Source organism: Phoca vitulina, unplaced genomic scaffold, assembly GCF_004348235.1.
Source record: "Phoca vitulina isolate PV1807 unplaced genomic scaffold, GSC_HSeal_1.0 scaffold38, whole genome shotgun sequence".
Lineage (NCBI taxonomy): Eukaryota > Metazoa > Chordata > Mammalia > Carnivora > Phocidae > Phoca > Phoca vitulina.
In genome coordinates, this window is record NW_022589741.1 from 16768523 (window position 1) to 16781229 (window position 12707).

A 12707-nucleotide genomic window follows, 5' to 3' on the forward strand; every position below is an offset into this window, starting at 1 on the left:
CAGCATCGATCTTTGCCACCTTTGCAAAGTGCATGCATCTTGGGTTACTAGCTCCAAGCCCCCCCCCCACCCCCCACCACCTTCGGTCTACATCTTGTCAAAAATCTTCGCTCACTTCGCACCTTCAACAAAACAAGCCCTCCTGCCCACATGACATGGCAGAAAAGAAAATTTTTGTCATTCCCCCGTCTGTGACCGTTGAGCGGACACCCAGAACACACACTCACTGACCAGCTTCCCAGCCCAACCAGTGATAAGCCAGGCCAGTCTCCCCTCAAGCACCTGGCACCAGCCTGCACCCAGATTCTCAAAGTCACTCTGACTCACTTACACCACCATCTTTTGTATTTGGTTATGCCCAGATGGGATTTATCCCAGTGCTGTCTCAAGGATGCATTTAATAGGGGTCAAAAGGGCTGAGATATTAATATCCTTGAGTACACAAAGAAAGAAAACCAAAGCAATTAAATGTCACTAGCAGTTTTTCAAATAGAGCCAACCGTTTTGCTATAAGACATTTAGGTTGACTACAGGGGTAAAGTCTTCATACAGACTAGGCAAGGAGAATGCTTTTCTAGGAGGTCTTAGATTTGCATTTAATTTTATTTTAAATCGGCACCCTAAAAGTTAGATTTTCTGTTATGTATACATGTGCCTTTCAGATGCAAAAGTCCTTTCACATCTGTAAGGAAATCTACGTGGAGGGTTCATAATAGTAGTGATAGAGTAGGCTTAATGTGCAAAACCTACTAAATTATCGTAGGTTTGGGGGGAAATGTTGAATAAGATAGACTAAAAAATTAGTTCCCCAAGCACTCTTGATCATTTTAGGACAACTTGCTCAAAACTGGAATTACGGTTTTTCATACAATGGGCATTTAAATGTCTAGTCAGAGAAAAATCTGGAGTAATTTTTGAATATTTTGTCTTAGTTTATGCCTTTAGGCTGTTTTCCTCATCCTGAATCAAATCTAACATGTACAATGCCTCTTAAATTATTTACTTACTGCAAATTTTCATCAGGAGGGGTCTGTCACCACCTTCTCCCTCCGAGGACCGTCCTGGGGCCTCAATGGAGGTTTTCAGGACACAGTTTAGTTCTTTTCCTGGTGAAAGAGCATGCCTTACACTGGTTACCTCCTTCCCTTTTACAGGATCGTGCCCTGGCCCTATCATGCTGCACAGTGGCGTATCAGAGAGAAAAGAGAAGGAATAAAACCTAGAAAAGTTTGAGAAAGTGCCTTTAAATACTTCATGCATACCTGTGAAAAAACCAGAGTAGAGTCTATCTGTGGCAACTGTTCAAAACCAGAGACACACACACAAAAAAAATGTTAGTAGGAAACCAACTTCATTTAAATGTTAGAGGCAGCAGCTTTGTTTGCAGTTCTAATCCCATGCGGTGGATGCTAATTCTGTAACATTATACAGTTGCCTTTTTTTTGGGTACAAAGGTAGAAGGGGGGTTTTCTTTTGTGTTTTTCAGTGCAAAGTGATTCTGATCAGAAAGGACCAAGGTTTCAGCTCCAAGTACCTGACATTTCCATCTGAATCTACTTTTTTTTTTTTTTTTTAAGAGGGGGAAAGAAAGGTCTAGTTTTTCAGGAAAAGAACCTCTCTACGCAATCCTGAAACTGATCTTTAGATTTTCTTTTCCTTAATCAATAGAAAAAAACTTGATTGCAACCTAATACTTATCTGACTCTAGCGCAGGACTAACTGAATTTTTGGTTTTACGAGGAGGGGATTCAGACATCATTTCAGGAATCAGAAATAATTGGCAGCAAGTAGGAGAGAACTGACATGAATTCTTGTTTTACCTAATTTTTACCTGGTTTACCAAGATTTGGCTTAATATTTCTGACAGTTCCTCCAGTCTCTACAGAACAGGTTAGTGACATTTTTTCATAAATACAAATACTTAAATGCATCCTCCTTACTGCTCTCTGAACTGTTTCCCTAAGGGCTTAAGTCTTCACCTCACACGGCTTCTCACTCTGCTATAGCTGCGTGTGATCTCTGCTAGTCTTACTACCATTTTCAGCAAATGGACTAATATTTATCATGTGCTTGAGATCTCAATGTGTCTGTCTGACATTGAAGATTTACAATAAAGCTCTCACAGGGTAAATCCACTGATTTTCCATGGAAATTTGGCTGAAGAATTGCAATAGCTTCCAATAATAGGAGGAGGGCTTTTATTTTTGAGAAATCTGTCGGGAGCAAACTGCACGTTCTCTCCCATGCACTTGGTTCTCGCGCAGGTGTATGCAGAACTTGGAGCTTTCATGGTGTTTGCGTCTCAGCTTTGTGGAACGGCACAGACCATCCACGCTCCTAACGGAGGGTAAAGCTGCCAGTGCAACTGATCGTAACTAAGATGAAAATGAGTTCACTTTTGTGATGTTCCTTCTTTAATTAATTTGCTGGATTGGCTCCCTACTATAGAGAAGGTGATGGCCAAACTCACTAACTACAGAAACACATTGTGCTTTAATCGACTTTTATTTGATCCTGATTGAAAGCTGTTTTAAAAATTAGGAGAGCCAGGTCTTAGAGAGGATGGATGTTTGTTCTAGAGACACAACACAGGACCTGCATCTTTAGAGTTTGGTTCTATTTCTTGTGCTTGGTAGCTGCAGGATGGATGGGTTTCCTTTACTCTTTGCCACCCTCATTGATTCCATATAATTTCCTGACAATTTTGGAGGATCTTGTTATACTTCCAAACTGGCTTCTCCTAGGGGGGAGTCTAATTTGTTCATGAAGCATTGAACTTAGGAGGACCTGCCAGCATTTGGGGAATTTCAACCTGACGCAGAAGTGTTGATGTTGTTATGTGAATTTATTCTATGATGGTTGTGATGTGTCTTGGGATTTGCCACCAAACACACCTGGTGTTCTATTTACTCTGGCAAGCTGGGGATTTTTTTTTTTCTTTTTCTTTTTCAAATTCCAGGATGAATTATTCATCATTACTTAGAATTTGGGTCTCTTTCATCTTCGCACTCGTACGGCACCAAGGTGAGTACTACAGAATTCCATAAAGCTCTTGATAAGCATGTTCTTGAATTTATAAGGAGCTACTTTGGTTGGAACTGTAACCGTCAAGGCAGCTGTACCTGTGTCTGCAGATACAACAAGAAAAATGTAAATCAAATTCTGTTGTCAAGGGCAAAATACATTAACTTTGAATGATGTTCACTTATATTCTTACTTTTTCTTATTTAACTTCAAACAAAATTTATATATGCCAGGTTGCCCCATGTTAATGGAAGAGGTCTTCAAAAATAATGTGAATAGTGTTCATTAAAAGTATATGGTGTAGGTAATGTGTGCATCCCATACCTGATGATTGATCCCAATTAGGACATTTAACTGTGGCATAAGTTTTAAAGCGTATTCTAAAAATACATTTGTTTTAGCTCAAATCAAGAAGTCCCGATGGCATTAATGTCTTTAACTTGTGAATCAGTGGCCTTTTACAATGGCAAAAATCTAAAACTTTTGGGAAGTGAAACAAGAAAATTCTTCCCCTCCGTGATTCCTTCTTCTCTGTGTAACTTTGCCCCGGGGTAGGCGAGAGATCACAAACGTTTCTTTCTACGATTTTTGTATTTTAGACAAGAAAGATGGGAAGGTCTATATAGATTTGAAACATTTATGACTAAAATTCTAAGGCACCTTTCTTTGTTTTGTTTGTTGAGGTTAGCTGGCATGTGATTACAAGTCTAAGTATACAGATCTGTAAGACATGCGTGGCCCTAATATTTTTCCAGGGTTGGATAAATTTAAACAGTAATATTATATAAACGACAATGTGAAACTGCATAACAACAATGAGAGTCCCACGGACCCTAGCCTCCTACTCCTGCTCTAAGAAAATTGTGTTTTATTCAGTGGGAAAAAAAATCCTGGGAACATAGTTAAGTTTATTGTGAAATTCTCAGCCTAAAGCCAGCATGGGTAGGGATAGTCTTTCTTTTATTAACTCTGATGCTAATGATAGGCCATGCTGTTTACAAGTTCTATTTTTATAATAGTAGTGGCTTTGAAGGTAGAAACTACTGTAGTTTCAACCTCCTTCCCTTTATAAAGCACCTTTCTCATTCAACACATATTGATCAAGTATTTATGATATTGGGTATCTTTACTATTTGTATTCTTCTTAAAATAGAAAAATTTGAGCAGTCCATTCATTCCTGTTTAAAATCATGAACTAGTTAGGATCACTCATGAAGAGAAGAATCTTGCATATTTGCCTTACTTTTGGAGCAGAGAAAGAAGTTAGGGATAACCTCCATGGACCATACTTTCTTCTCTCCTCCATGAGAGGTATGGATTTTCCTGCTCCTAGGCAGATGGGCCAACACTTCCCAAAACATGAATTAATCTTTTCATTAAAACGATTACAATTCAGTGTGAATTCCAGCTCTTATTCATGCTTGGGCATGACTCCTGAAATGTTCCCCATGGAGGATAAATCCATGACATGATTTGATTTGTTATTATTAATTTGAGAAAGTACATCGCCCTTCACATATAATAAGTACCTGTGTATAATGCTATATGATAGGGATTATAAAGAGATTTAAAAAAAATCCTACCTTCTAGGAATTTGGAATTTGTTACTTCTGTGTAAATACGAATTTTAAAGAGCCCTTTTGGCCTACTGATTGTGGCATTAAATAAAGAACGTCGACTCAGGGCCCCTCTAATTACACTAGCTACAGCATTCCTTACGATTCAGATTTGGTTGGCTTCCCAGAAACTTCCGGGGCTTGGGGATCAATGCTTATGCACTAATGAACTGGACTAGTTTCCCCACTTTCCTCTGATGATAGCCACTGGAAACAGATTAGCTCTCCGACCAGGCAGATCTCTCTGGTTCCCTGCTCCAGAAGGAGAGAAGCTGGCCCTTGGCCAGGCACTGCTGTCCTGCCTTCTGACCACTCTGCATTCTCCCTTCCATGAGCTGTTGTATCCTCGATAAAAACTCCCAAAGGAGCAGGATGGTCCTCGGCCAGGTGCTCGCCAGCCTCTCAGCTCCATCGGCACAGAGCGGGGACTTTCCAAGGAAAGGCCCTGACCCGAGAAGGGGGTGTTAGCATCTGGATTACAGTGAGGAGATACCTCGAGTACTATGGCCAGAAGCCCCTAGTGGATTTGCCACTGTCCCTGAAAACTAACAATTTAAAGAAAAAGGAAGAAAAGATGATGTTCTATTGTTCTATTTTCATTCAAGAGAAGAAGGGATGGCGGCAGAGAAAAGATGCACCCCAAATGTCGGTTATGTCCTAGATGCCATTGGACCTGATCATGAGTAACGTAGACCCTGGGAAAATTGTTGAATTTCTCTCACTGAACTGGGCCCCCTTTGCAAGCCTTGGGACGAGAAACTTCTGAGGAATAAGCCAGGTTGCCAGGAAGGGTGGTGGTGTGGTTTACCGGAGGGGAGCTGTGTGTGTTTGTGCAATGACTCTCACCCTTCACCAGGGTAATGAGTAAGAGCCCCATGCATCCTCTCCCAAGGGTTCTTGGGGCCCAGCCTCCCTTGTCCCAGAGGCTCCCATGTCTGTCTTTTGTAAACAGGAGCTGGGCAGAGAGCCCTCTCTCAGGGCCAGGGCTCAATGGAGGTCATTCACAGGCCAGTTACTACAAACCCTCTCCTCCCACTTCTGTCCTGGTTCCAACTGCTGTTTATTTCCTTCTGGGATCTGGTATCTTCCCCTACTGTGTAGCAGGAGGGAGGGGACTCCTTTCAGGAAAAGACACGATAGTAGAATGCTGGAACCAGCAGGGAGGTTCATAGCCACAGGGCCACCTTCTCTCAACCTGCCTTGTGGTGGGAGATGAAGCTGTCCTACACCATGCCAGACCGAGAGGCCGGCTCTCAGGGTTCTGAGAGCTCCAGGCTGGGGTGATTTCCACAACCTTCCAGCCAGTTTTAACCATTGCTCTCTCCAGAATGTATGGAAGCATAGCAATGAAGCCTGAAGTGATTTCTCCTAAGGAGAAATGGCATCGCTCCCATTCTCCCCTTTCCAGAGGCAGAAGATAATGCATTGTGTACAGCTTAGGGTTAGGATAAATGAAAAGGCAGTCTGAACTGCATTTTGTTTGTAAGACTTACTGAAAGAAGCTGGCTTTAGCGGGTGGGAGGGAAGTAGCTTGCCAAGCAGAAGACGGCTCTGCCATCTATCTAACCACCATCTCTCTCGACAGCTCAGCCCGGGGAGCTCATGTATCCATTCTGGCAAAATGACACCAAAACCCCTAAAGTAGACGACGGAAGCTCATCTGAGATTAAGTTGGCCACCCCCATTTTCTTCTTTGGCGTTCCTTACCGCACCGTCTATGTAAGTGGAGGGGCAGGCCAGCTGTGGCTCTCTGGCTCTCCCCTTTGTTTGTCATTAAGGAAAACATTTTAAATACCTTCATCCAGGACTCCGGGAATGGAAGATTTATTGGCAGCCAGAACGACAAGTTCTGAGATTTCATGAGCTGATAGGTTTTATGATTAAGAAAGTCAAAGGTATATTTAATGGCTAATGTTCATAGTAGAGGAGTATACAGGGCAATAAATTGATTTTGTGGGTGATTAAACACAGAAGTGAAGCAGAGGCCCCAATGCCATGAACATTATTTCTGCTACTCGACAAGATAAAAAGATACACTGAACCACAATAGGAGCAATATCATTTTTCTTTCCCTTCTGGGGGTGTGAAAAGTTTAGGCATCTGTTGTTCTTAGGCTTCCTACCAATTTGGAACAGAGCCAGAGCATAGGAGAGGGGTAATCAACTATTATATATAAATTGTTCGCAGAATGGGCCGTCCTTGTTGGGTCTGAGATATGCCACGGGGTCCCATCGTCAAACCTACAAGAAGAAATGGTACCGTTTGCTGTCAGAGCCCTCCTGGGCACCTGTGTTCTCAGGCTATTTTTCTTCGGATCCTTGAGTTTGTTGCTCGTGAGACTGTTGCACATTGAGAAGGTTCAGAGCAACTGAACCTGTCTTTATCTTGGGCTTTAAAGCATGGGGCGAGCCCTACGTCCATTCTGTCACACCCTATTCTATTCTGCGTCTTGCCTTGAAGGAAGAGCTGAAATTCCCACGCCTCTGTCTCTGGCCATCGCTGCATCTGGGACCTCTATATTCCCCAAACTTTGTTGTATAGCTCAGGACTGACTCCCATCAGAAAATAATTCCCTTGTCCATTACCTAACCAGTGATCCTTGAACCACACCGCCTCGGTGCCTGTTAGAAATGCCGCTTCTCGGGGCCTACCTGCAACCTGCTGAATCAGAAACTGGGAAGGGAGCCCAGTCATCTGGGTTTTCATGAGCCCTCCAGGTGATTCTGATGCCCACAAAAGTTTGAGAACCCCGACCTTAACTACGGAATATAAGCAAAATACACCAGAGTCAATACCAACTCCCTCTGCTAGTCTGTGTTTTAAAGATAGCTGCTCCTCCCTAGCAAACACATTGCTCTGGCATCCCAAAATGCCTTTTGGGTTCCACTTACAGCAGAGCCTTCTTGTCCTATAATAGCTGATGGTAAGTTTCAGAATGTGTGGAGCTGACTTTGGAGATGAGGGAGGTGGACAGGACCTCCATTCTGGAAGCCTTAGTCTCCCAGCGCTCTAGAAGATATGTATTTCATTGAGCTCCTCTCTCTCCTCTGTCGTACTATGGAGTCTGAACAATTATTGCCCTTGCAAAAGGAGGGTCCTTAATTTGGAGCAGACTTATTTAAGGGCAAATTGTTCCCAGGGTTTCCAGTTCTTTGAGTAGTGCAATCTTTTTCAAGCCTCTGGGTTGTTCGCTATCTCTTGCAGACGATAGATTCTTAACATCCTCGCAGCTGGGTCTCCAGCTTCCTTTCCAAACCCCATACCCTTGCTTCCAAAACAGGTTGATGGGCCTTTGGCCCAGGTGCTGATAGCTTCCCTCTGGGATCTGGGTCACTGTTAATGTCCATTACATCACTAATTAATAGGAACATACCAAACAACTGAAATGTATAGGAAAGTGATCTCCAGGTTTTCTGTATGCAGGAATTGCAAGTGTCCCCATCCCAGACATTTCTGCTGTTGAAGCCATACAAGCCACAGGGTTAAATCAATCTCGTGGAGCTGCAGACACAGGCAGAGGCTGAATTGTGTACAGGTCTGCGTCAATGGAGTATACATATTGGCTGTGATTTGCAGCAGGTTTAGTCATTTAATAAGCTTACTAAGTCTTTTGCAAATCATGAAGAAATCACCATAGGATAGTCATTTATACATACAATGTAAAGATTTCATGTCTCCATTTTTATGCAGAGATTATACAAAGAAGGAATCACACTGCAAGAGCTTTAATGGAATTGGGCATCTGTAGGTTGTAACCTCGTCCTTGCTCTGGGTACAGGGTGGTTGTGAAGTCAATCAAATCAATAGAAGTCCTTTAAATGCCTCATCCAGAGCAGGATATGGTTGATCCTGAGATCTGAGTTCGATAATGGAGTGTTTGATTTATCTTTTACTGACACTCTTCTTTTGTCATATACTAGGAATCAAGGTCTAATATACAGCTCGACAATTTTTTAATTAAACTTTTTGCTTCCATGGGTTTTTTCTGTTTTTCTATCTGTCTTGCATCTGTGATGCTGGATCTTTTTTATGGTCCACATTACCTCCTGCCTGGCCCAACACACACACACACACACACACAGAGACACACACACACACACATTTGATAAGTGTAAATAGAGATAGGATAAAGAACATGAAAATGAGACTGATTATTAATAAGAAATGAAACTGACCACAAATTGAAAGTGAAAGAAAACCAATGAGTTGTCTGGAAGTAAATGAACCTCCTAGTTGAGCGATGGAAGCTGGTGCTTGGGGGTTCTAATTCGGTCACCTAAAAGTTGTTTTCATTCATATGATTAGGCGAACGTCTGTCTTGGTTTGTGACTCTGAAGTTGTCACATTTTCAGATGCACTGTGCCAAACCTGTCTTATTTTCACAGGTCAATAACAATGGAGTAGTTTCCTTCAATGTGCTAGTGAGCCAGTTCACGCCAGAATCCTTTCCCCTGACGGATGGGAGGGCCTTCATTGCTCCCTTTTGGGCCGATGTTCACAATGGAATTCGAGGCGAGATCTATTACAGAGAGACCATGGACCCTGTCATCTTGAAAAGAGCCACCAAGGACATCCGGAAGTACTTCAAAGACATGGCAACCTTCTCTGCCACTTGGGTTTTCATTGTGACATGGGAGGAAGTTACGTTTTATGGAGGGAGCAGCACCACACCTGTAATAATTCACATTTTCTGTTTTCTGCTTCATATCCTGACATCTAATTCTTGTCCATCCTCACTACTGTGACGCAGTCTAATTGTGAGAGCGGAGGAATGTCAGTTTCTTGAGTTAAACTAATGAGTCTTGCCATCCACTTTCCAGGAAACAGAGGGAGCTATCATACCTAACCAGGCCAGTCAGCTGTGATATCTCAGACATGTCATCCCAATCACTCATCATTATGAATGTCTACAAAGAGCCCCTCCACAATTTTCTTGCAGGAGGTAGCATTCCTATTTTGCAGGAGAGTGATTGAGGCCCTGCGACCTCATCCAGGCCACATGATCAGGGACGCATCAGGAACCCAAAGGTCCTTTATTCTTGCCAGAGGCACAAATGCTTCTCTCCATCGGTTAATTTCCTTCTCCCTCCCCCGCTTTTTTTTCCCCTTTTTTCACAAAGCCTGGTAGGAAGAAGGAAATAGAGGGCTGGATTTGGGTACAAATGACCTGGCTCATTTTATTATGTTATGACCTTTTTTTTTTTTTATTGTGACCAGGTCTGGAATTATTCATATTTGATGCTAATTGAAGTGGGCAGTTAAAGCGTTTCATGAATAAAGTTTCAACATCTGCTCTGAAATCCCAAATGAGCAGTCAAATAAAAGTCAAATAAGAAAGATTATCACTGGCATTATCATAGAGATAATCAACTTTCTACATAAACGGACAGAACATGGTTTTCATGAAAGCCTGTGGTTCATTTGGGTGCCTTTGGCAGTGGAGATATTTGAAGTCGTAGACACGTCTCCAACTGTATAATTTCCAGTAAGCAAAGACACTCAAAAATCTGCCCTCTGCTTTCTTAGCATTATTTCCAATTCCATCTGTTTTCCAATTTCCTTGGCAATGAGTCATTTGTTTAGGGATGGAATTGAAACTCCTGAGATAGAGACAGAGGTGGACAAGTGCAGGGCCAGCCATCCCTGGCTGCCCCTCGGTGAGCACGATGTGTTTTAGCACCTTCTGACCAGAGCATGAAGGTGCACTTTATCGCTAAGAGGTTCTGGAGAACAGAAAGACACAAGTTTAAACAGTGGATGCATTGGCTGGAAATAACCTCTCAAGAAGCATACATTTCCCTCTGTCATGTTATGGATTGCTAACGACTCCTCGGGTGATGTTTTATGTCTTTTAAACCTCATACCTTACAACGTTAAAATGCAGGATGCCAGTGATCGATAAATTCTAGTGTCAGTAGGCGGAAAAAAAAGAGAAGAAGTGCCCATCAAATGCTGACCACCATTTTTTCAAAAAAACTTCCGTTGGCCATAAAAATGGCAAGATAATTTAGATACTTTCTGCTTTATACTTTGGAGTAAATTTCTGGGCTAGGTAAGAACTCTTTCAATGAGGATGAATGAGGTAGCATCTAAGTGCTTTGGGCTCCTTGGAGAAAAGATGGTACGTGTCCATCCATCCTGATCTTTGAAATTGACTCGTCTCCCATCTCCCATCACCCCAGAACTCCCCTCCTCTGTAGGAACACACATCATCAGGCCAACTAAGCACTTGGCATGAGAAGTGTCTTAGAGGCGGAGGGTGCCTTGGAAGCCCAATAACGAGAGAGAGGGAAGGGGACACGTTTACTTTAAGGAAGGAAAACTAATATTTATTGAGGACTTACAGTGATAAGCTATTTATGTGTATCATCCCACAATATGTTGTGTAGTAAACGGAACTCTCTCTGCCTGAAAGGTGAGGGAATAGGCCTAAGAAGTTAAGTGATTCGCCCAAGGGACAAGCAAAGAGATTTGAACCTCACAGGAGGCCAAGCAAGGTTCAAACTAACATCTTCTAACTCCCAATTCCTGACCTGGCTCCTCCAGGCATCACTGAAAGTCCTCTAAAGTATAAAGGGGCTTTTCAAAAATTGAAAACATAGTTTCTTTTTTTTTAATTAATTAATTTATTTTTTATTATGTTCAATTGGCCAACATATAGTACATCATTAGCTTTTGATGTAGTGTTCAGCGATTCATTAGTTGCGTATAACATCCAGTGCTCATCACCACACGTGCCCTCCTTAGTACCCATCACCCGGTTACCCCATCCCCCCACCCCCCTCCCTTCTGTCCAAAAATGGATCTGGAGGAGTCTTAGAGCAAATGTTGAAGAGATACATATGTGTAGGTTATGTGAGAGCAAGCCAGAACGTGCATGCAGGTGAGCCATCCCTTGTAGTATTCTTAGGGTAGTTGGTTGGTTTTGAGGTGACTTCTGGGTTGTTCTCAAGATCCGCTTGGTCCAGAGATCTTTCCAATTTTATTTTAGGAGAAGGGATTTACTTCCTGAAGGAGAATCCTGGTCTGGAGGAGGGTTGCACTTTAGACCTTGTGTGACCTTGACTTGATGCCTGACTCCAGAACCTGACCCTGCGGTGATCTTAGAGCAATCTTGAGCTGACTGTTCGTGCATCTCTGAGCCCCACTTAACTCTTTTGTTGAGCTGGGCCCAAGAATGGAAGCATATACCTCCAGGACTCTATCATAAACGCCATCGGCTGTGGCCAGAACAAAGCCTGAGGAAAGAGCTCTCATTTATAAAAAAGGCTTTTCTTCCCTTGCACCTCGTCTCCCTCCCTGGGACTGTCTAGGATGGGAGATCTGGGGCTTCCAAGATCCTCTACCCCAGTCTGATTACACAGGATAAGGATTTGGGTCTTCCTCTGTGTCTGACTGGATGTTAACCAGCGTGGTATCAGGCAGCTGGGAAAAGTACAAGGCTTGAATGGAAAAGGTCAAAGCAGCCTCTCCTTTAACTCTACTTTTGTTTACGTTGCCTGAAAACCTGTGTCAAGGGGTAGGGGTTAACAAAGGGAAATAGTAAAGGACAGAGTTTGCTATAGCTTGTTTCTGGCAACTGTGCAAGGCTTGTTTGGATTTGTAAAACGTTTCTATCCCAAGAAGGTTAAAATGAAGACAGCGCGTAATGACAACACACGAAGAGACAGACTGGGGGCTCCAGCTCGAATCCCATTTTCTGTTGCTGGGTCCTTGTGTAATTTCCAGCAATTCATTTCCCTTAGCCCTCAGTTTTTAAGCTCTCGGATGGGAAAACTGCCCACCTTATCCTTGATCTGAGGTACAGACGGGTGTTGAGATTTTGGCAGATACAAAGTGATACATAAATGCTCAATTAGAAGACCAATTTTTTCCCACAAAGTGCTTTTTAAAAATCATTTTCCAACTTCCACTTTAAAAACGGAAGACCTCTCACCAGGATTTGTGGCGTCTTCTAGGAAGCGAGGGAACACACATTGCAGACCTTGGCCTTAGTCACACTGAGGAGCATTTGGTGGCTCTCCTCCCCATCTCCCTACGCCCCACCCACCCTGCTCTGGGAACAGG

The 12707-nt window shown here is 42.8% G+C and overlaps 1 protein-coding gene across 1 annotated transcript in view; it reads left to right on the top strand.

Moving 5' to 3' along the window:
- Window positions 1–2960: 2960 nt before the first annotated feature.
- Window positions 2961–12707, top strand: part of TECTA (tectorin alpha) — a 67529-nt gene continuing 57782 nt past the window's right edge. Inside the window, exons 1-3 of the mRNA XM_032428027.1 lie at window positions 2961–3024; window positions 6226–6359; window positions 9026–9313. Of these exons, the coding sequence (XP_032283918.1) occupies window positions 2961–3024; window positions 6226–6359; window positions 9026–9313 (486 nt within the window). The remainder of the gene's footprint in view (window positions 3025–6225; window positions 6360–9025; window positions 9314–12707) is intronic.